Below are 24,764 nucleotides of genomic sequence, written 5' to 3' on the forward strand. Positions count from 1 at the left end.
ACTCATCTCATATGTATATACTGTATTCTATACTATTCTACTGTATCTTAGTCTATGCATTACTCATCTCATATGTATATACTGTATTCTATACTATTCTACAGTATCTTAGTCTATGCATTACTCATCTCATATGTATATACTGTATTCTATACTATTCTACAGTATCTTAGTCTATGCATTACTCATCTCATATGTATATACTGTATTCTATACTATTCTACTGTATCTTAGTCTATGCATTACTCATCTCATATGTATATATTGTATTCTATACTATTCTACTGTATCTTAGTCTATGTATTACTCATCTCATATGTACATACTGTATTCTATACTATTCTACTGTATCTTAGTCTATGCATTACTCATCTCATATGTATATACTGTATTCTATCCTATTCTACAGTATCTTAGTCTATGCATTACTCATCTCATATGTACATACTGTATTCTATACTATTCTACTGTATCTTAGTCTATGCATTACTCATCTCATATGTATATACTGTATTCTATACTATTCTACTGTATCTTAGTCTATGCATTACTCATCTCATATGTACATACTGTATTCTATCCTATTATACTGTATCTTAGTCTATGCATTACTCATCTCATATGTATATACTGTATTCTATACTATTCTACTGTATCTTAGTCTATGCATTACTCATCTCATATGTACATACTGTATTCTATACTATTCTACTGTATCTTAGTCTATGCATTACTCATCTCATATGTACATACTGTATTCTATACTATTCTACTGTATCTTAGTCTATGCATTACTCATCTCATATGTATATACTGTATTCTATACTAATCTACTGTATCTTAGTCTATGCATTACTCATCTCATATGTACATACTGTATTCTATACTATTCTACTGTATCTTAGTCTATGCATTACTCATCTCATATGTACATACTGTATTCTATACTATTCTACTGTATCTTAGTCTATGCATTACTCATCTCATATGTACATACTGTATTCTATACTATTCTACTGTATCTTAGTCTATGCATTACTCATCTCATATGTATATACTGTATTCTATACTATTCTACTGTATCTTAGTCTATGCATTACTCATCTCATATGTACATACTGTATTCTATACTATTCTACTGTATCTTAGTCTATGCATTACTCATCTCATATGTACATACTGTATTCTATCCTATTCTACTGTATCTTAGTCTATGCATTACTCATCTCATATGTACATACTGTATTCTATACTATTCTACTGTATCTTAGTCTATGCATTACTCATCTCATATGTATATACTGTATTCTATACTATTCTACTGTATCTTAGTCTATGCATTACTCATCTCATATGTACATACTGTATTCTATACTATTCTACTGTATCTTAGTCTATGCATTACTCATCTCATATGTATATACTGTATTCTATACTATTCTACTGTATCTTAGTCTATGCATTACTCATCTCATATGTATATACTGTATTCTATACTATTCTACAGTATCTTAGTCTATGCATTACTCATCTCATATGTATATACTGTATTCTATACTATTCTACAGTATCTTAGTCTATGCATTACTCATCTCATATGTATATACTGTATTCTATACTATTCTACTGTATCTTAGTCTATGCATTACTCATCTCATATGTATATATTGTATTCTATACTATTCTACTGTATCTTAGTCTATGTATTACTCATCTCATATGTACATACTGTATTCTATACTATTCTACTGTATCTTAGTCTATGCATTACTCATCTCATATACTGTATTCTATACTATTCTACTGTATCTTAGTCTATGCATTACTCATCTCATATGTATATACTGTATTCTATACTATTCTACTGTATCTTAGTCTATGCATTACTCATCTCATATGTATATACTGTATTCTAACCTATTCTACAGTATCTTAGTCTATGCATTACTCATCTCATATGTACATACTGTATTCTATACTATTCTACTGTATCTTAGTCTATGCATTACTCATCTCATATGTATATACTGTATTCTATACTATTCTACTGTATCTTAGTCTATGCATTACTCATCTCATATGTACATACTGTATTCTATCCTATTATACTGTATCTTAGTCTATGCATTACTCATCTCATATGTATATACTGTATTCTATACTATTCTACTGTATCTTAGTCTATGCATTACTCATCTCATATGTACATACTGTATTCTATACTATTCTACTGTATCTTAGTCTATGCATTACTCATCTCATATGTACATACTGTATTCTATACTATTCTACTGTATCTTAGTCTATGCATTACTCATCTCATATGTACATACTGTATTCTATACTATTCTACTGTATCTTAGTCTATGCATTACTCATCTCATATGTATATACTGTATTCTATACTATTCTACTGTATCTTAGTCTATGCATTACTCATCTCATATGTACATACTGTATTCTATACTATTCTACTGTATCTTAGTCTATGCATTACTCATCTCATATGTATATACTGTATTCTATACTATTCTACTGTATCTTAGTCTATGCATTACTCATCTCATATGTATATACTGTATTCTATACTATTCTACAGTATCTTAGTCTATGCATTACTCATCTCATATGTATATACTGTATTCTATACTATTCTACAGTATCTTAGTCTATGCATTACTCATCTCATATGTATATACTGTATTCTATACTATTCTACTGTATCTTAGTCTATGCATTACTCATCTCATATGTATATATTGTATTCTATACTATTCTACTGTATCTTAGTCTATGTATTACTCATCTCATATGTACATACTGTATTCTATACTATTCTACTGTATCTTAGTCTATGCATTACTCATCTCATATGTATATACTGTATTCTATACTATTCTACTGTATCTTAGTCTATGCATTACTCATCTCATATGTATATACTGTATTCTATACTATTCTACTGTATCTTAGTCTATGCATTACTCATCTCATATGTATATACTGTATTCTAACCTATTCTACAGTATCTTAGTCTATGCATTACTCATCTCATATGTACATACTGTATTCTATACTATTCTACTGTATCTTAGTCTATGCATTACTCATCTCATATGTATATACTGTATTCTATACTATTCTACTGTATCTTAGTCTATGCATTACTCATCTCATATGTACATACTGTATTCTATCCTATTATACTGTATCTTAGTCTATGCATTACTCATCTCATATGTATATACTGTATTCTATACTATTCTACTGTATCTTAGTCTATGCATTACTCATCTCATATGTACATACTGTATTCTATACTATTCTACTGTATCTTAGTCTATGCATTACTCATCTCATATGTACATACTGTATTCTATACTATTCTACTGTATCTTAGTCTATGCATTACTCATCTCATATGTATATACTGTATTCTATACTAATCTACTGTATCTTAGTCTATGCATTACTCATCTCATATGTACATACTGTATTCTATACTATTCTACTGTATCTTAGTCTATGCATTACTCATCTCATATGTACATACTGTATTCTATACTATTCTACTGTATCTTAGTCTATGCATTACTCATCTCATATGTACATACTGTATTCTATACTATTCTACTGTATCTTAGTCTATGCATTACTCATCTCATATGTATATACTGTATTCTATACTATTCTACTGTATCTTAGTCTATGCATTACTCATCTCATATGTATATACTGTATTCTATACTATTCTACTGTATCTTAGTCTATGCATTACTCATCTCATATGTACATACTGTATTCTATACTATTCTACTGTATCTTAGTCTATGCATTACTCATCTCATATGTATATACTGTATTCTATACTATTCTACTGTATCTTAGTCTATGCATTACTCATCTCATATGTATATACTGTATTCTATACTATTCTACAGTATCTTAGTCTATGCATTACTCATCTCATATGTATATACTGTATTCTATACTATTCTACAGTATCTTAGTCTATGCATTACTCATCTCATATGTATATACTGTATTCTATACTATTCTACTGTATCTTAGTCTATGCATTACTCATCTCATATGTATATATTGTATTCTATACTATTCTACTGTATCTTAGTCTATGTATTACTCATCTCATATGTACATACTGTATTCTATACTATTCTACTGTATCTTAGTCTATGCATTACTCATCTCATATGTATATACTGTATTCTATACTATTCTACTGTATCTTAGTCTATGCATTACTCATCTCATATGTATATACTGTATTCTATACTATTCTACTGTATCTTAGTCTATGCATTACTCATCTCATATGTACATACTGTATTCTATACTATTCTACTGTATCTTAGTCTATGCATTACTCATCTCATATGTATATACTGTATTCTATCCTATTCTACTGTATCTTAGTCTATGCATTACTCATCTCATATGTATATACTGTATTCTATCCTATTCTACTGTATCTTAGTCTATGCCACTCTGACATCGCTCGTCCTAATATTTATATATTATTAATTCCATTCCTTTACTTTAGATGTGTGTGTATTGTTGTGAAATTGTTAGATATTACTTGTTAGTTATTACTCATCTGTTGGAGAAACAAGCATTAAGCCGCAATAACATCTGCTAAACATGTTTATAACATTTGATTTTACCTCATGAAGATGGCTGAGAGAAAGCCAAGAGTGTGCAAAGCTGTCATCAAGGCAAAAGGGAGGCTACTTTGAAGAATCTCAAATATAAAATATATATTTGGTTACTACATGTGTTATTTCATAGTTTTGATGTCTTCATTGTAGAATAATAATTTAGAATTTTTTTTTTTAAATAAAGAAAAACCTTGGAATGAGTAGGTGTGTCCAAACGTTTGTCTGGTATATACTGAACAAAAATAGAAACGCAACATGTAACATGTAACAATTTCAACGAGTTACAGTTCATACAAGGAAATCAGTCAGTAACTCCTACAAGACTGTTGGAAAAGCATTCCAGGTGAAGCTGGTTGAGAGAATGCCAAGCTGTCATCAAGGCAAAGGGTGGCTACTTTGAATAATCTAATATATATTTAGATTTGTTTAACACTTTTTGGTAAACGCAACATGTAACAATTTCAACGAGTTACAGTTCATATAAGGAAATCAGTCAGTAAGTCAGTCATTGTAAATAAATTCATTCGGCCTATGTACTTGACATTACTGGGCAGGGGAACAGCCATGGGTGGGCCTGGGAGGGCATAAGCCCACCCACTTGGAAGACAGGCCTACCCGCTGGGGAGCCAAGACCAGCCCAGCCAATGAAGCTGTCTGGGTGGCAGGTCTAAGACAATGTGGAGGTCCTGAGCTGGCTATACGTGGTCTGCGGTTGTGAAGCCGGTTGGATGCCAAATTCTCTATAATTAATTGAATGTTCATTTCTGCCTAAGCCTATGGTAGAGAGATAAACATTCAATTCTCTGGAAACTGCTCCAGTGGATATTCCTGCAGTCAGCATGCCAATTGCAAACTCCCTCTGAGACCTCTGCTGCAGAGGATAAGTTCACTATTCAAATTGCAGCACACGTAATTGCTTCACTGAGTAGAAGTAACAGACATCAACATGTTCAGAGGGGACTGTGTGAATCAGGCCTTCAATGTTGAATTTATGCAAAGAAACCACTACTCAAGGACACCAATAAGAAGAAGAGACTTGCTTGGGCCAAGAAACACGAGCAATGGACATTAGATCTGTCCTTTGTCCAAATTTGAGATTTTCGGGTTCCACCCGGCGTGTCTTTGTGAGACACTGAGTAGGTGAACAGATGATCTCTGCATGTGTGGTTCCCACCGTGAAGCATGGAGGAGGTGGAGTGAGGTTACTTTGCTGGTCACACTGTCTGTGATTTATTTAGAATTCAATGCACATTTAACCAGCATGGCTACCACGGCATTCTGCAGCGATACGCCATCCCATCTGGTTTGGGCTTAGTGGGCCTATCATTAGTTTTTCAACAGGACAATGACCCAACACACCTCCACACTGAGTAAGGGCTATTTGACCCAGAAGAAGAGTAATGGAGTGCTGCATAAGATGACCTGGCCTCCACAATCACTCGACCTCAACCCAATTGAGATGGTTTGGGATGAGTTGGACCGCAGAGTGAAGGAAAAGCAGCCAACAAATGCTCAGCATATGTGAGAACTCCTACAAGACTGTTGGAAAAGCATTCCAGGTGAAACTGGTTGAGAGAATGCCAAGCTGTCATCAAGGCAAAGGGTGGCTACTTTGAAGAATCTAATATATATTTAGATTTGTTTAACACTTTTTGGTTACTACATGATTCCATATTGTTTTTTCCTAGTCTTGATGTCTTCACTATTATTCCACAATGTAGAAAATAGTAAAAAATAATGAAAAACCCTTGAATGTGAAGGTGAGTCCAAACTTTTGATTGGTGCTGTACATTAAATTCCCTGCCAACAGCTCCAGTGGACATTCCTGCAGTCAGCATGCCAATTACAAGCTCCCTCTGAGACATCTGTGGCATTGTGACAAAATGGCACATTTTAGAGTGGCCTTTTATTGGCCCCAGCGCAAGGTGTACCTGTGTAATGAGCATGCTGTTTAATCAGGTTCTTGAAATGCCACACCTGTCAGGTGGATGGATTATCTTGGCAAAGGAGAAATGTTCACTAACGGATGTAAACAAATGTGTACATCAAATTTGAGGTAAATAACCTTTCATGCATGTGGAAAAATTCGGGGATATTTTGTTTCAGCTCATGAAACATGGGACCAACACTTTACATAGTTATATTTTTAATCTTCCCAAAATATTTCACATTCTTTTTTTACTTTACCCAAAATATCGTGACATTAATGAAAGTCAAAATGTTAGAAATGTGTGAACTTCCCTTTATTTCTTATTTTATGTTTAAGGAAGTGTGTAGGTCACATCCTGTATCAACCCTTTCAACAACGGGGAGATGTTACTGATGTACTTTGTGTCTTCGACGTAAAAACTAGTTTTGAACTTCCACTTTAAATGACTTATTATATGTTTAAGGAAGTGTGTAGGTCACATCCTGTATCATACAGCTATGAAGGTTATATATTTACAACCACCTGCTCGGTTGGAACCCAGTGATGTCATAAAACAGAATTAAAAATAAGTAATGTAAACATATTGTGTTTTGACTAGTAAAACAGAAATACAAATAAGTCTTGTAAACAATAATTACCAGGAAGCTCTACAACATTTGTTTTCAAATCACACCAAGATTGTTTTAAATTATGAAATGTTTGAACACTGGCCTCGGGTTATTGAGGGATCTGATTAAACCTCATAAGGCAGTTTTATCATGTGGAGATTTCATTCATGATAATAATAATTCTGTTCTCTCTTTAAATAAACACTGTCTTTGGCAGGAGGAAAACCAAACTCTGCGGAACCAGGGACGTCCAAACCAGCAAGACAACACCTCTGCTCCCAGATTGGAAAGAGTTTTACCAAGTTAGGAAGCCTGAAAAGACATGAGAGGACACAACCAGGAGAGAAGCCACACAATTGCGCACAGTGTGGAAAGAGTTTTAACCAGTTAGGAAAGCTGAAAGTTCATGAGCGAATACACACAGGGGAGAAGCTTTTCCATTGCGCCGAGTGTGGAAAGAGTTTTAACAAGTTAGGAAACATGAAATCTCATGAGCGAATACACACAGGGGAGAAGCCTTACCACTGCTCCCAGTGTGGAACTAGGTTTACCAAGTTAGGAAGCCTGAACAGACATCAGAGGACACACACAGGGTCGAAGCCACACCATTGCTCCCAGTGTGGAAAGAGTTTTAACCAGTTAGGAAACTTGAGATCTCATGAGCGAATACACACAGGGGAGAAGCCTTTCCACTGTTCCCAGTGTGGAAAGAGTTTTAGCCAGTTAGGAAGCCTGAAAGCTCACGAGCGAATACACACAGGGGAGAAACCTTACCACTGTTCCCAGTGTGGAAAGCGTTTTAACCGGTTAGGAAAGCTGAAAGAACACATGAGACTGCACACAGGGGAGAAGCCTTACAAATGCTCAGACTGTGGGAAGACATATTACTCATCACAGTCACTTAAAAGTCATATGAAAATCCACACAGGTAGAATAATTACTTCTAGTGTGTAAATTGATATTTCACATCATATTGACTTAATTATTCTAGCGTGTATATTGATATTTCACATCTCATTGACTTAAAATTCATCAGAGAACATACACAGTGCTCCCATTATCTTATATTGTTGACTGACAATGTGTTTACCTGTTGAAACCATATGAAATTGAATTGTACAAAGTATACTCAAACATATATTTGTATGTTTTTATTAGAAAACATGAAGTGAATATGGAGTATGTCAGCTTGAATATAGAGTAGATCAGATTCCAACTGTTTAAATGGTCCTTTTTTAAACTCTGACTGTGTGTGTTTATCTGGGTGTGTCATTCCTCCAGCACTACAGATAATCAAGTGATATTTGGATGCGATGCATTTGCTCCATTGTTTACATTTTCATTGTGGCCCACTGATGATTTAATGACATGAAACTGTTCACTGACTCGCTCACGGATTGACCCAAGCCTCCCACTCACGGATTGACCCAAGCCTCCCACTCACGGATTGACCCAAGCCTCCCACTCACGGATTGACCCAAGCCTCCCACTCACGGATTGACCCAAGCCTCCCACTCACGGATTGACCCAAGCCTCCCACTCACGGATTGACCCAAGCCTCCCACTCACGGATTGACCCAAGCCTCCCACTGTTGTTTCCACGTCATTTCAACTACATAAATCCATGTGATGTTTCAATGATATGAAATGAAAATGATTCCATGTGATGTTTCAATGATATGAAATGAAAATGATTCCATGTGATGTTTGATCAATGTAGAAAACTGATTGGATTTGTAAAAAAGCATCAACATAAGGTTATTCACTGAACTTGCAATTTAAATCCAATGACAAGTGACATTTTGTGTTGATTTCATGTTGAATTCACATTAGTTGACGAATCAAAGAAATGTAAATAGAAACTAGACCATGGTGCTTGCCTACGGAGCTGTGAGGGGAACGGCACCTCAGTACCTCCAGGCTCTGATCAGGCCCTACACCCAAACAAGGGCACTGCGTTCATCCACCTCTGGCCTGCTCGCCTCCCTACCACTGAGGAAGTACAGTTCCCGCGCAGCCCAGTCAAAACTGTTCGCTGCTCTGGCCCCCCAATGGTGGAACAAACTCCCTCACGACGCCAGGACAGCGGAGTCAATCACCACCTTCCGGAGACACCTGAAACCCCACCTCTTTCAGGAATACCTAGGATAGGATAAAGTAATCCTTCTCACCCCCCTTAAAAGATTTAGATGCACTATTGTAAAGTGGCTGTTCCACTGGATGTCTTAAGGTGAACGCACCAATTTGTAAGTCGCTCTGGATAAGAGCGTCTGCTAAATGACTTAAATGTAATGTAAAATGTAGATGTTGAACTGATGTCTGTGCCCAGTGGGCTGGTTTGAATAAGCAGCAGGTTTTGGATCAATATCCACCTTAGTAGCTAAGTTTCCGTGCAATTTTGCGACAGATTTTCATGTGAATATTCAAAAATCTGCATAAAACAATATACGCATTTTCCCACCAGAAATGTTTCTATCAAACAGACTTATTGCGGATTAAAGGCTTTGCGTGACAAATAAATAACTTTTGTTGTTGAATTCCCAATGGTTTCCATCGCATTTTCAACTCTACTGATGGTTTAACAAAACTGTTGTGTGAAATAGAAAACGTGCTCTTGTCCCGTGCACTGTCGTCAGCAGCTCACAGATACAGTGCGGGTAGGCTACCTACAGTGGGGAGAACAAGTATTTGATACACTGCCGATTTTGCAGGTTTTCCTACTTACAAAGCATGTGGAGGTCTGTCATTTTTTATCATAGGTACACTTCAACTGTGAGAGACGGAATCTAAAACAAAAACTAAAGAAATCACATTGTATGATTTTTAAGTAATTCATTTGCATTTTATTGCATGACATAAGTATTTGATACATCAGAAAAGCAGATCATAATATTTGGTACAGAAACCTTTGTTTGCAATTACAGAGATCATATGTTTCCTGTAGTTCTTGACCAGGTTTGCACACACTGAAGCAGGGATTTTGGCCCACTCCTCCATACAGACCTTCTCCAGATCCTTCAGGTTTCGGGGCTGTTGCTGGGCAATTCGGACTTTCAGCTCCCACCAAAGGTTTTCTATTGGGTTCAGGTCTGGAGACTGGCTAGGTCTGGAAACTGGCCAGGACCTTGAGATGCTTCTTACGGAGCCACTCCTTAGTTGCCCTGGCTGTGTGTTTCGGGTCGTTGTCATATGCTGGAAGACCCAGTCACGACCCATCTTCAATGCTCTTACTGAGGGAAGGAGGTTGTTGTCCAAGATCTCTCGATACATGGCCCCATCCATCCTCCACTCAATACGGTGCAGTCGTCCTGTCCGCTTTGCAGAAAAGCATCCCCAAAGAATGTTTCCACCTCCATGCTTCACGGTTGGGATGGTGTTCTTGGGGTTGTACTCATCCTTCTTCTTCCTCCAAACACGGCGAGTGGAGTTTAGACCAAAAAGCTCTATTTTTGTCTCATCAGACCACTTGACATTCCTCCTCTGGATCATCCAGATGGTCATTGGCAAACGTCAGACGGGCCTGGACATGCGCTGGCTTGAGCAGGGGGACCTTGCTTGCGCTGCAGGATTTTAATCCATGACGGCGTAGTGTGTTACTAATGGTTTTCTTTGAGACTGTGGTCCCAGCTCTCTTCAGGTCATTGACCAGGTCCTGCCATGTAGTTCTGGGCTGATCCCTCACCTTCCTCATGATCATTGATGCCCCACGAGGTGAGATGGAGCCCCAGACCGAGGGTGATTGACCGTCATCTTGAACTTCTTCCATTTTCTAATAATTGTGCCAACAGTTGTTGCCTTCTCACCAAGCTGCTTGTCTATTGTCCTGTAGCCAATCCCAGCCTTGTGCAGGTCTACAATTTTATCCCTGATGTCCTTACACAGCTCTCTGGTCTTGGCCATTGTGGAGAGGTTGGAGTCTGTTTGATTGAGTGTGTGGACAAGTGTCTTTTATACAGGTAACGAGTGGAGAACAGGAGGGTCTCTTAAAGAAAAACTAACAGGTCTGTGAGAGCCAGAACTCTTACTGGTTGGTAGGTGATCGAATACTTATGTCATGCAATAAAATGCAAATTAATTACTTAAAAATGATACAATGGGATTTTCTTGATTTGTGTTTTAGATTCCGTCTCTCACAGTTGAAGTGGACCTATGATAAAAATTACAGACCTCTACATGCTTTGTAAGTAGGGAAACCTGACAAATCGGCAGTGAATCAAATACTTGTTCTCCCCACTGTACATGATGAGATTATTATGGATGAGAGCGATATTATTTTATTTGTCAAATGGCAGCCAAGCATCTATCATCATGTCCCCAGAATAAGACCATCAAAATGTATTGGAAAGGAGCATCAAGCTCATCACCTCCACTTTCACCACCCTGTGAAGTTCATCATTTATTTAATCTGTAGCCTAATAAACTACATGGGTTTCCAAGTCGTAGTGGGAGGACCACACAACATATCATCACGGGACTCCAAGTTAACTAAGATATTATCGTTATTATATCAATATTTGTGCTTAAAGGAGTTTCCACCGCTATTTCCTGCTCATACAGTTTTACTGACACAAAAGGATCCCACCCTGTAAAATGAACAAGCAAATTGCCTGTCCGGATTTATAAAATTGTTCAGGCATATCCTGTTTCCATCAGCCCGGTCATTACTTTGGAAATGGTTGGATCAATATCCACCTTCATGATATGGATGAAGCCTGATTTGGAATGTCTGAGTAGTTCTATATGATGTCATAATACACCCCTCTGATAATCAATGTGATATTTGGAATGTCTGACAGAGGGGCTTTAAAGTAGTTCTCTCTGATTATTAATCATGTCATAATAGTGATCAAGAAGAGAACATTTGCTCCATTGTTTCCATGTCAGTTGGTTTCCCACTCTGATGATTTATATCTGACAGAGCCAGGGCTTTAAATGAATAGTATGGTGACATCTTAGTGTGTCTTGAAATAGGATTATTAATCATAAACTCCTATAGCAACAATACACTGCAGCTTTGACATCAAGAATGAGAATGGGCTGATGGGTGGTTTTTGGTAGCTCAACTCTATAGGGAAGGCACTACAACCACTGTTCAATATGAATGTTCAATACACACAATAGGTTGATCAGTAGCCAGTTAGCCAGCTGCTACAGTCAAATATGAATGTTCAATACACACAATAGGTTGATGGCTTAGCCAGTTGAGAGGAGTAGCTGCTACAGTCAAATATGAATGTTCAATACACACAATAGGTTGATTCGGAGCTTCCAGTTAGCCAGCTGCTACAGTCCAATATGAATGTTCAATACACACAACAGGTTGATGGTAGCCAGCTGGAGAGGAACATAATTAAGTAATTAGCTGCTGCGTTTTTAGCTTAATTAGCCTGTATACACAGTAGCTATCAATAAAGTCAAAATGCACTAACCAGGTCTGGTGGTTGCACGGAGCTTCCTGAGAGGTGCACTACAACCACTGTTTACCGGAGCTTCCTGAGAGGAACATAATTAGCCTATATACAGCTTGATGAACCACGGAGCTTCCCGAGAGGAACATAATTAGCCTGTATACAGCTTGATTAACCACGGAGCTTCCTGAGAGGAACATAATTAGCCTGTATACAGCTTGATGAACCACAGAGCTTCCTGAGAGGAACATAATTAGCCTGTATACAGCTTGATGAACCACAGCTTCATGAGAGGAGCTTAATTAGCCTGTATACAGCTTGATGAACCACGGAGCTTCCTGAGAGGAACATAATTAACCTGTATACAGCTTGATTAACCACAGAGCTTCCTGAGAGGAACATAATTAGCCTGTATACAGCTTGATTAACCACGGAGCTTCCTGAGAGGAACATAATTATCCTGTATACAGCTTGATTAATCACAGAGCTTCCTGAGAGGAACATAATTAGCCTGTATATAGCTTGATTAACCACGGAGCTTCCTGAGAGGAACATAATTAGCCTGTATTTTATGTCCTATTCCACAGGTAAGGCTGTACAGTCCTATTCCACAGGTAAGGCTGTACAGTCCTATTCCACAGGTAAGGCTGTACAGTCCTATTCCACAGGTAACGTTTTACCTGGGCTTTGTATTCAGCATTCAGCATTTCACTGCATTTCACATTTCCTGTTGTTTTCATGTGACAAATAACATTTGATTTGAACTAAAATTGTCAGTTTCAATGTTATGCTCTTTGATTAAATTGTATTTTTCAAACTCAGGCTGTGTGTGTGTGTGTGTGTGTGTGTGTGTGTGTGTGTGTGTGTGTGTGTGTGTGTGTGTGTGTGTGTGTGTGTGTGTGTGTGTGTGTGTGTGTGTGTGGATGCAGGTAAGGCTGTACAGTCCTATTCTACTCTCTAGTAACTGTACAGGTGGGGGGATGCAGTCCTATTCTACTCTAGTAAGGCTGTACAGTCCTATTCTACTCTCTAGTAACTGTACAGGTGGGGATGCAGGTAAGGCTGTACAGTCCTATTCTACTCTCTAGTAACTGTACAGGTGGGGATGCAGGTAAGGCTGTACAGTCCTATTCTACTCTCTAGTAACTGTACAGGTGGGGATGCAGGTAAGGCTGTACAGTCCTATTCTACTCTCTAGTAACTGTACAGGTGGGGATGCAGGTAAGGCTGTACAGTCCTATTCTACTCTCTAGTAACTGTACAGGTGGGAATGCAGGTAAGGCTGTACAGTCCTATTCTACTCTCTAGTAACTGTACAGGTGGGAATGCAGGTAAGGCTGTACAGTCCTATTCTACTCTCTAGTAACTGTAAGGTGGGGATGCAGGTAAGGCTGTACAGTCCTATTCTACTCTCTAGTAACTGTAAGGTGGGGATGCAGGTAAGGCTGTACAGTTATATAGTAACTGTAAAAGTCCTCTTGTCCCGTCCACTGTAAGCCAACAGCTCAAAGATACAGTGTTGGTAGGCTACCTACATGATGAGATTATTATGGATGCTCAAAGATACAGTGTTGGTAGGCTATTCTACTCTCTAGATGAGACCTTATTTTATTTGTCAAATGGCAACCAAGCATCAATCATCATCATGTCACCAGAAGAAGACCATTGAAATGTATTGAAAAGGAGCATCAAGCAAATCACCTCCACTCCACAATTAATCCATGCTTTTGTCACTTCGAGGTTAGACTACTGCAATGCTCTACTTTCCGGCTACCCGGATAAAGCACTAAATAAACTTCAGTTAGTGCTAAATACGGCTGCTAGAATCCTGACTAGAACCAAAAAATTTGATCATATTACTCCAGTGCTAGCCTCTCTACACTGGCTTCCTGTCAAAGCAAGGGCTGATTTCAAGGTTTTACTGCTAACCTACAAAGCATTACATGGGCTTGCTCCTACCTATCTCTCTGATTTGGTCCTGCCGTACATACCTACACGTACGCTACGGTCACAAGACGCAGGCCTCCTAATTGTCCTAGAATTTCTAAGCAAACAGCTGGAGGCAGGGCTTTCTCCTATAGAGCTCCATTTTTATGGAACGGTCTGCCTACCCATGTCAGAGACGCAAACTCGGTCTCAACCTTTAAGTCTTTACTGAAGACTCATCTCTTCAGTGGGTCATATGATTGAGTGTAGTCTGGCCCAGGAGTGGGAAGGTGAACGGAAAGGCTCTGAAGCAACGAACTGCCCTTGCTGTCTCTGCCTGGCCGGTTCCCCTCTTTCCACTGGGATTCTCTGCCTCTAACCCTATTACAGGGGCTGAGTCACTGGCTTACTGGGGCTCTCTCACGCCGTCCCTGGAGGGGGTGCGTCACCTGAGTGGGTTGATTCACTGTTGTGGTCATCCTGTCTGGGTTGGCGTCCCCCCCCCCCTTGGGTTGTGCCGTGGCGGAGATCTTTGTGGGCTATACTCAGCCTTGTCTCAGGATGGTAAGTTGGTGGTTGAAGATATCCCTCTAGTGGTGTGGGGGCTGTGCTTTGGCAAAGTGGGTGGGGTTATATCCTTCCTGTTTGGCCCTGTCCGGGGGTGTCCTCGGATGGGGCCACAGTGTCTCCTGACCCCTCCTGTTTCAGCCTCCAGTATTTATGCTGCAGTAGTTTGTGTCGGTGGGCTAGGGTCAGTTTGTTATATCTGGAGTACTTCTCTGTCCTATTCGGTGTCCTGTGTGAATCTAAGCGTGCGTTCTCTAATTCTCTCCTTTCTTTCTCTCTCTCGGAGGACCTGAGCCCTAGGACCATGCCCCAGGACTACCTGACATGATGACTCCTTGCTGTCCCCAGTCCACCTGGCCATGCTGCTGCTCCAGTTTCAACTGACCTGAGCCCTAGGACCATGCCCCAGGACTACCTGACATGATGACTCCTTGCTGTCCCCAGTCCACCTGGCCATGCTGCTGCTCCAGTTTCAACTGTTCTGCCTTACTATTATTCGACCATGCTGGTCATTTATGAACATTTGAACATCTTGGCCATGTTCTATTATAATCTCCACCCGGCACAGCCAGAAGAGGACTGGCCACCCCACATAGCCTGGTTCCTCTCAAGGTTTCTTCCTAGGTTTTGGCCTTTCTAGGGAGTTTTTCCACCGTGCTTCTACACCTGCATTGCTTGCTGTTTGGGGTTTTAGGCTGGGTTTCTGTACAGCACTTTGAGATATCAGCTGATGTACGAAGGGCTATATAAATACATTTGATTTGATTTGATTTCACATGTAGCCTAATAAACTACATGGTTTCCCAAGTCATAGTGGGAGGACCACACAACATATCATCACGTGACTCCAAGTTAACTTCGATATGATGGTTATTATATAAATATTTGCACATAAAGGAGTTTCCACCATTTCTCGCTCATAAATGTTTACTGACACAAAAAGTCCCACCATGTAAAACAAACCAACAAATCTTCTGGAGGCATTTAGAAAAGTGTACAGGCATATCCTGTTTCCATCAGCCCGGTCATTTCTTTTGAAATGGTTGGATCAATATCCACCTTCATGATATGGATGAAGCCTCATTTGGAATGTCTGAGTAGTTCTATATGATGTCATAATACACCCCTCTGATAATCAAGTGATATTTGGAATGTCTGAGTAGTTCTATATGATGTCATAATACACCCCTCTGAAAGTCAAGTGCTATTTGGAATGTCTGAGTAGTTCTATATGATGTCATAATACACCCCTCTGATAATCAAGTGATATTTGGAATGTCTGAGTAGTTCTATCTGATGTCATAATACACCCTCTGAAAGTCAAGTGATATTTGGTAGGGATGGATGATAAATTGGTGAGCATATCGGAATCGGCCAATATTTGATAAAAATGCCAACATCGGCATCAGACTGATGTCTAGTTTAATTAACGCCGATGTGCAAAACCGATGTCAAAGCTGATGTGCCATTCCTATATAACGTAGGTAGATGACCTACATTCCTATATAACGTAGGTAGATGACCTACATTCCTATATAACTTAGGTAGATGACCTACATACCTATATAACGTAGGTAGATGACCTACATACCTATATAACATAGGTAGATGACCTACATTCTGATATAACGTAGGTAGATGACCTACATACCTATATAACGTAGGTAGATGACCTACATTCTGATATAACGTAGGTAGATGACCTACATACCTATATAACGAAGGTAGATGACCTACATTCTGATATAACGTAGGTAGATGACCTACATTCCTATATAACGTAGGTAGATGACCTACATTCCTATATAACGTAGGTAGATGACCTACATTCTGATATAACGTAGGTAGATGACCTACATTCCTATATAACGTAGGTAGATGACCTATATTCCTATATAACGTAGGTAGATTACCTACATACCTATATAACGTAGGTAGATGACCTACATTCCTATATAACGTAGGTAGATAACCTACATTCCTATATAACGTAGGTAGATGACCTACATACCTATATAACGTAGGTAGATGACCTACATTCCTATATAACGTAGGTAGATGACCTATATAACGTAGGTAGATGACCTACATTCCTATATAACGTAGGTAGATGACCTACATTCCTATATAACGTAGGTAGATGACCTACATACATATATAACGTAGGTAGATGACATGCCATTCCTATATAACATAGGTAGATGACCTACATTCCTATATAACGTAGGTAGATGACCTACATTCCTATATAACGTAGGTAGATGACCTACATTCTGATATAACGTAGGTAGATGACCTACATACCTATATAACGTAGGTAGATGACCTACATTCCTATATAACGTAGGTAGATGACCTACATTCCTATATAACGTAGGTAGATGACCTATATAACGTAGGTAGATGACCTACATACCTATATAACGTAGGTAGATGACCTACATACCTATATAACGTAGGTAGATGACCTACATTCCTATATAACGTAGGTAGATGACCTACATACTTATATAACGTAGGTAGATGACCTACATACCTATATAGCGTAGGTAGATGACCTACATAACGTAAGTAGGTGACCTACATACCTATATAACGTAGGTAGATGACCTACATACCTATATAACGTAGGTAGATGACCTACATACCTATATAACATAGGTAGATGACCTACATTCCTATATAACGTAGGTAGATGACCTACAGACCTATATAACGTAGGTAGATGACCTACATTCCTATATAACGTAGGTACAGTGCCTTGCGAAAGTATTCGGCCCCCTTGAACTTGCGACCTTTTGCCACATTTCAGGCTTCAAACATTTAATATATTACTCTATTTTTTTGTGAAGAATCAACAACAAGTGGGACACAATCATGAAGTGGAACGACATTTATTGGATATTTCAAACTTTTCTTAACAAATCAAAAACTGAAAGATAGGGCGTGCAAAAATTATTCAGCCCCTTTACATTCAGTGCAGCAAACTCTCTCCAGAAGTTCAGTGAGGATCTCTGAATGATCCAATGTTGACCTAAATGACTAATGATGATAAATACAATCCACCTGTGTGTAATCAAGTCTCCGTATAAATGCACCTGCACTGTGATAGTCTCAGAGGTCCGTTAAAAGCGTAGAGAGCATCATGAAGAACAAGGAACACACCAGGCAGGTCCGAGATACTGTTGTGAAGTAGTTTAAAGCCGGATTTGGATACAAAAAGATTTCCCAAGCTTTAAACATCCCAAGGAGCACTGTACAAGTGATAATATTGAAATGGAAGGAGTATCAGACCACTGCATATCTATCAAGAACTGGCCGTCCTTCTAAACTTTCAGCTCATACAAGGAGAAGACTGAACAGAGATGCAGCCAAGAGGCCCATGATCACTCTGGATGAACTGCAGAGATCTACAGCTGAGGTGGGAGACTCTGTCCATAGGACAACAATCAGTCGTATATTGCACAAATCTGGCCTTTATGGAAGAGTGGCAAGAAGAAAGCCATTTCTTAAAGATATCCATAAAAAGTGTTGTTTAAAGTTTGCCACAAGCCACCTGGGAGACACACCAAACATGTGGAAGAAGGTGCTCTGGTCAGATGAAACCAAAATTGAACTTTTTGGCAACAATGCAAAACGTTATGTTTGGTGTAAAAGCAACACCCTGAACACACCATCCCCACTGTCAAACATGGTGGTGGCAGCATCATGGTTTGGGCCTGCTTTTCTTCAGCAGTGACAGGGAAGATGGTTAAAATTGATGGGAAGATGGATGGAGCCAAATACAGGACCATTCTGGAAGAAAACCTGATGGAGTCTGCAAAAGACCTGAGACTGGGACGGAGATTTGTCTTCCAACAAGACAATGATCCAAAACATAAAGCAAAATCTACAATGGAATGGTTCAAAAATAAACATATCCAGGTGTTAGAATGGCCAAGTCAAAGTCCAGACCTGAATCCAATCGAGAATCTGTGGAAAGAACTGAAAACTGCTGTTCACAAATGCTCTCCATCCAACCTCACTGAGCTCGAGCTGTTTTGCAAGGAGGAATGGGAAAAAATTTCAGTCTCTCGATGTGCAAAACTGATAGAGACATACCCCAAGCGACTTACAGCTGTAATCGCAGCAAAAGGTGGCGCTACAAAGTATTAACTTAAGGGGGCTGAATAATTTTGCACGCCCAATTTTTCAGTTTTTGATTTGTTAAAAAAGTTTGAAATATCCAATAAATGTCGTTCCACTTCATGATTGTGTCTCACTTGTTGTTGATTCTTCACAAAAAAATACAGTTTTATATCTTTATGTTTGAAGCCTGAAATGTGGCAAAAGGTCGCAAAGTTCAAGGGGGCCGAATACTTTCACAAGGCACTGTAGATGATGTAATGACTCCACGAAAGTAAGTGAAAGAAATGGGTTTTGATGATGTTTTACTGGTAATGGGGACATATGTAAATGTCAACAAAATACTTTTGTGGTCTGAGTGTGTGTGTGTGTGTGTGTGTGTGTGTGTGTGTGTGTGTGTGTGTGTGTGTGTGTGTGTGTGTGTGTGTGTGTGTGTGTGTGTGTGCTGATCGGGCTCTATCTGAACTACAGTCTGCTGATCGGGCTCTATCTGAACTACAGTATGCTGATCGGGCTCTATCTGAACTACAGTATGCTGATCAGGCTCTATCTGAACTACAGTATGCTGATCGGGCTCTATCTGAACTACAGTATGCTGATCGGGCTCTATCTGAACTACAGTCTGCTGATCGGGCTCTATCTGAACTACAGTCTGCTGATCAGGCTCTATCTGAACTACAGTCTGCTGATCGGGCTCTATCTGAACTACAGTATGCTGATCGGGCTCTATCTGAAACAGTATGCAGTATGCTGATCTGGGCTCTATCTGAACTACAGTATGCTGATCAGGCTCTATCTGAACTACAGTATGCTGATCAGGCTCTATCTGAACTACAGTCTGCTGATCGGGCTCTATCTGAACTACAGTCTGCTGATCAGGCTCTATCTGAACTACAGTCTGCTGATCAGGCTCTATCTGAACTACAGTCTGCTGATCGGGCTCTATCTGAACTACAGTATGCTGATCGGGCTCTATCTGAACTACAGTTTGCTGATCGGGCTCTATCTGAACTACAGTCTGCTGATCGGGCTCTATCTGAACTACAGTCTGCTGATCGGGCTCTATCTGAACTACAGTATGCTGATCGGGCTCTATCTGAACTACAGTATGCTGTCATTATTTTACAGAAAACCTTTACTGACCTTCAATTATTATTGAATCTGTGTAAAACTAAGTATATGTTGTTTTCTAGAGTGAACAAAAATGATTCCAATGATTGAAGTGTATGTACCTTGTATGGTGTATCTGAAGTTCAGTTGATTGATGAGTTTGTTCATTAAGATGCTGAGTTGGGGTTTTAGGCTGGGTTTCTGTATAGACGTTAAAAGCAGTCTTTTAAACAACATAATGATGAGTTTGTTCATTAAGATGCTGAGTATTAAAATGGTCTTCTATAGAAAGAGGTCAGGCCTCTTGCTTAATAGTACAAAGCAGATCATTCAATCGATGTTCTTACTGGTCCTAGACTATGGTGACATCATCTATATGAATGCAGCTGCCACTTCATTAAAGCCATTAGATGCATTTGACCATAGTGCACTTTGTTTTATTATGGGTACAGGTTCAGTACACGTCCCTGCATTCTCCATCAGGAAGTAGGCTGACCCTCTTTGTGGTCACGTAGGTCCATTCATTGCTCTCTTGGCATTTATAAAGCTCTTTGACAATAACTCCCTCTGTAGCAAACATCAACAATAACCATTAGAGGTAAGAGTTGGTGTTATCATACACAGTCTCAGGGATGGCTAGCTCTGGGAATTCATTTGGTCTGTACAGAGTTACGTAAATCAGTTCTTTGCACCTACCTTGTTACTTACTTACTTGCTTCCAAACTTCTCTAAAGGTTGATGTTGTGGTGCCTCTGGGTTAATTAGGTAAATCAGCTCTTTTCACCTTACTTGTTACTTACTTACTTACTTCCAAACTTCTCTAAAGGTTGATGTTGTGGTGCCTCTGGGTTAATTAGGTAAATCAGCTCTTTGCACCTTACTTGTTACTTACTTACTTCCAAACTTCTCTTAACATTGATGTTGTGGTGCCTCTGGGTTAATTCAGACTGCTGAATGAGGACCTGTTACAATCTACTTATGAAACCAGGACTTCTTGAAACCATTCAGTCATGGATGTATGTAAACATATTTACCACGTATTGCTTGTTACAGAAGACTACTGTTGTCCATTGAATAGTCATTCATCACTGTTACACCTCCTTGATGTGATGGTTTTCTATATCTGTACACAGTGTGAATAGTGGTTTCCATAAAGTTATTACCCCCTAAACCAGAATGTTAAATGACCTTTATGATATTTTGTACCACTATTACTTTGGGGTTCGAATCCCCCTCTGTCAACATCCACACTGTGAACACATCTTTAACATTCATGAACCTGCACTATCTTCATCCCTGAACTAGCAACAATAACTATTGTCTATTGTTATTCTCAATGACCTTCCTGGCCTTATGAAAGCCAAGCTAAATACAATGTTGGTGCCAGTTTTCATGTCTTTGGTTATGCAAACATTTGTTTATTAGATTATATTTCTCATTAAGAATAATATAGTTTTAATTCTATATGGGTCACGCATTGCTTTGGTCAGGTGTTCTCTTATGGGTCAATGATTGTAATTAGAATATAGTAATGATGCTCTCTCCTCAATCACTTCCAATGCCTTTGGAAAGTATTCAGACCCCTTGACTTTTTCCACTTTTTGTTACTTTACAGCCTTATTCTAAAATTGATTAAATTAAACAATTTCCTCAGCAATCTACAAACAATACCACATAATGATGAAGCGATAAAAGGCTTTTAGAAATTTTAGCAAATTTATTAAAAACAAAAAACATAAATCTTATTTACATACGTTTTCAGACCCTTTGCTCTGATCCTCGGAATTGAGCTCAGGTGCATCCTGTTCCCATTGATCATCCTTGAGATGTTTCTACAACTTGATTGGAGTCCACTTGTGGTAAATTCAATTATTATTGGGTATCGTGTGTCGATTGTTGAGGAACAAATTGAATTTAATACATTTTAGAATAAGCTGTAATGTAACAAAAGGTGTCTGAATATTTTCCGAAGGCACTGGACAAACATCACATTGAATATGCAACTCATTTAAAAAAAAAAGAAGCTCCATGAGGAAGAAAGGATTCCCAGATGATCTTTTAGATGTTCTGTCTTCAGGATGTTCTAGGTTGATGGCTGTTGGAGAGGGAGGGGCAGTTGAGTGAGCTGGGGCCTTTTATTGCCCTGCCTCTGGGAGCCTGACAGCTTGTGACATGATGTAAGATATTTTGTGTTATAAACGTACTTCCACTTGAAGAGGTTTTTGACCATTCAGGGACCTAATATCTAATGTATATTCTATGTTTAGTTTTTCAATGTTTCTGATTTGTCCCTGTTTTTTCTGTTTTTTCGCTCTCAAAATCACACTGTTAGTAGACAAACAACATCATTGGATGTTATAAGTCCCCAACAATACTTAAACCACATCAGGAGACCACTTTTGAAGTCTGAGAAAAATAGAAAAACAAATCTTAGATATTTTCATTTATTGGGTGAAGATAACGACAACTTGCAGGCAGTAGGTTCAGAATAACTATGGCAAAAAATTAAAACAAATTATTATCACCACCCAAAAGGGCACTTCAGAGACAGGAAGGGTAAAGGGGCATGTGCTCTACACAGGTAGAGTCATATCTGTCCATGTTGCCTTTTGCAAAGTGGGCACTGCTTCATGTGGCAACACCAACACTCACATAAATATCCCATATGCCACTGGGTGAGAGAAATTTTCATTATTTTTGGGCAGCATTATGTGAGGTGTTATTATGTGTTGTTAGCGATGAACCATGGTCAATTGAACTTGGAATATGCCACCCTCTTCAATCTGTCACCTAATCCTACCTAATGGGCAGGTCAGGCCTGGAGGAAAGTATTGGCTGTAGGAAGGAAGAGAACACATAACATCTGGTTGTTTTTAAATGACTTCTTATAACATTGCTTGCCAGAATAAACGTTGTAATGGATTTTTTTCCCCAGTCTGCGTTACCCACTCCAGTCAGCAGGCGGCGATGTGAGTCTTTCAGGTGATGCTTCTTGCGTGACGTATAATCTAGTGGACGGAACAGTAGGCTTCTTCAACAGCGACAAAGGGCTTTCTGATTCACCCGTCGCGGTGGTTTGCTAGCAAACATAAAACTGAAACGTTTAAGATCTTTAGACCAATCAAATCTTGTGTATATTAATCTTAGTGTTTAGAACATCATACTGTTTACCTATCTACTCGTTCATTTTTTTTAAACGCAGTTTTGCTTGTTAAATTAGCAAATGTGTTACATTAGTTTCTGCACTAGGCTAAATCTCCCTGAGTATTTTTTATTTTTGATATATTTCACCTTTATTTAACCAGGTAGACTAGTTGAGAACAAGTTCTCTTTACAACTGCGAACTGGCATGAGCTCACTAAACTGAAGGAGAAGAAGCTCAGATGAAAGAGGAGAGGAAGAAGCTTTCAGGATGAAAAGGAGGAAGAGGAAGCTATCACATTGAAAGAGAGGATGATATTACAGTGAAGGAAGATGGGAAAGAGGTTGTCAGCGTGGAGGAGGAGGAGGTAGAAGCTTTCAGAATCAAAGGAGGAAGATGCCATAACATTGAAAGAAGAGAATGTAGAGAAGAAGGGAAGACCCTTTTAGAGCAAAAGAGGAAGAGGAGGCTATCTCAATAAACTGGGAGGAAAGCGTTTAGGTGAGGAGGCAGAAGATCCGATTAACACAGTGAGTACTCTCTTAAACTACAGGGGCACAAACTATGCAGTTGTTGACCTAATGTGGGGTTTGAAAGGGCATTCTGCTGAAGTTCTACACTTGAATGGTGTTGTTCTGTACTGTAGGAATTGTTAAGGGGCAATCTGCCATTGGTACATATGTTTTGGGACTTTTAAATGAGATATATTGAATTCTCCAGGTGGTCTATATTAAAGTACACTTCATCTAAAATAATAGGCTTTTAAAATTCAATATAGTAATGTAATAATCTATAAAACATTTTGTGGAGACGACCCACTTTAACACAGACAATATGCTTGCAAAATCTGTGGTGAAAGTGGCCATTTTAGGACTTTTTAGACCTATTCATGCCTCTTGTAAGACTGTGATTGTAATAGAAGATCCTTAAGTTTACCATCTGTTTGATGTTCTCATTCACAGGAGGAGAGACATGACTATAGTGGATCCTCTCGGAGCCTCAACAACATCCTGATGCTGACCGGGGCAGGAAAGTCTCCCAAATCAGATCACCAGATGAGCTGGCTTGGTGGTCTAGCATACAGCTTTCTCTGTCTGGGTCATGGGCTACCGGTTTCTGTAAGAAGCACATGACATCAGTGACATCAGCATCCTATAATGATATGTCTGTCCCCTCTTTATGGTTACCAGGACAACACTAGCCCCTCCTCCCTCCCAGGAGTCCCGTGCTTCGTGCCTCTCCCAGTAGCGTAGCCTTACTGCTGGGTAT

The 24,764-nt window shown here is 38.9% G+C and overlaps 1 protein-coding gene across 1 annotated transcript in view; it reads left to right on the top strand.

Annotated features, from left to right (window-relative positions):
* Window positions 1–9,322, top strand: part of LOC115117047 (zinc finger protein 436-like) — a 30,937-nt gene extending 21,615 nt beyond the window's left edge. The window contains exon 4 of the mRNA XM_065016298.1: window positions 7,435–9,322. Within this exon, the coding sequence (XP_064872370.1) occupies window positions 7,435–8,171 (737 nt within the window). The 3' untranslated portion in view covers window positions 8,172–9,322. The remainder of the gene's footprint in view (window positions 1–7,434) is intronic.
* The last annotated feature ends 15,442 nt before the right edge of the window (window positions 9,323–24,764 follow it).

Source organism: Oncorhynchus nerka, unplaced genomic scaffold, assembly GCF_034236695.1.
Source record: "Oncorhynchus nerka isolate Pitt River unplaced genomic scaffold, Oner_Uvic_2.0 unplaced_scaffold_1049, whole genome shotgun sequence".
Lineage (NCBI taxonomy): Eukaryota > Metazoa > Chordata > Actinopteri > Salmoniformes > Salmonidae > Oncorhynchus > Oncorhynchus nerka.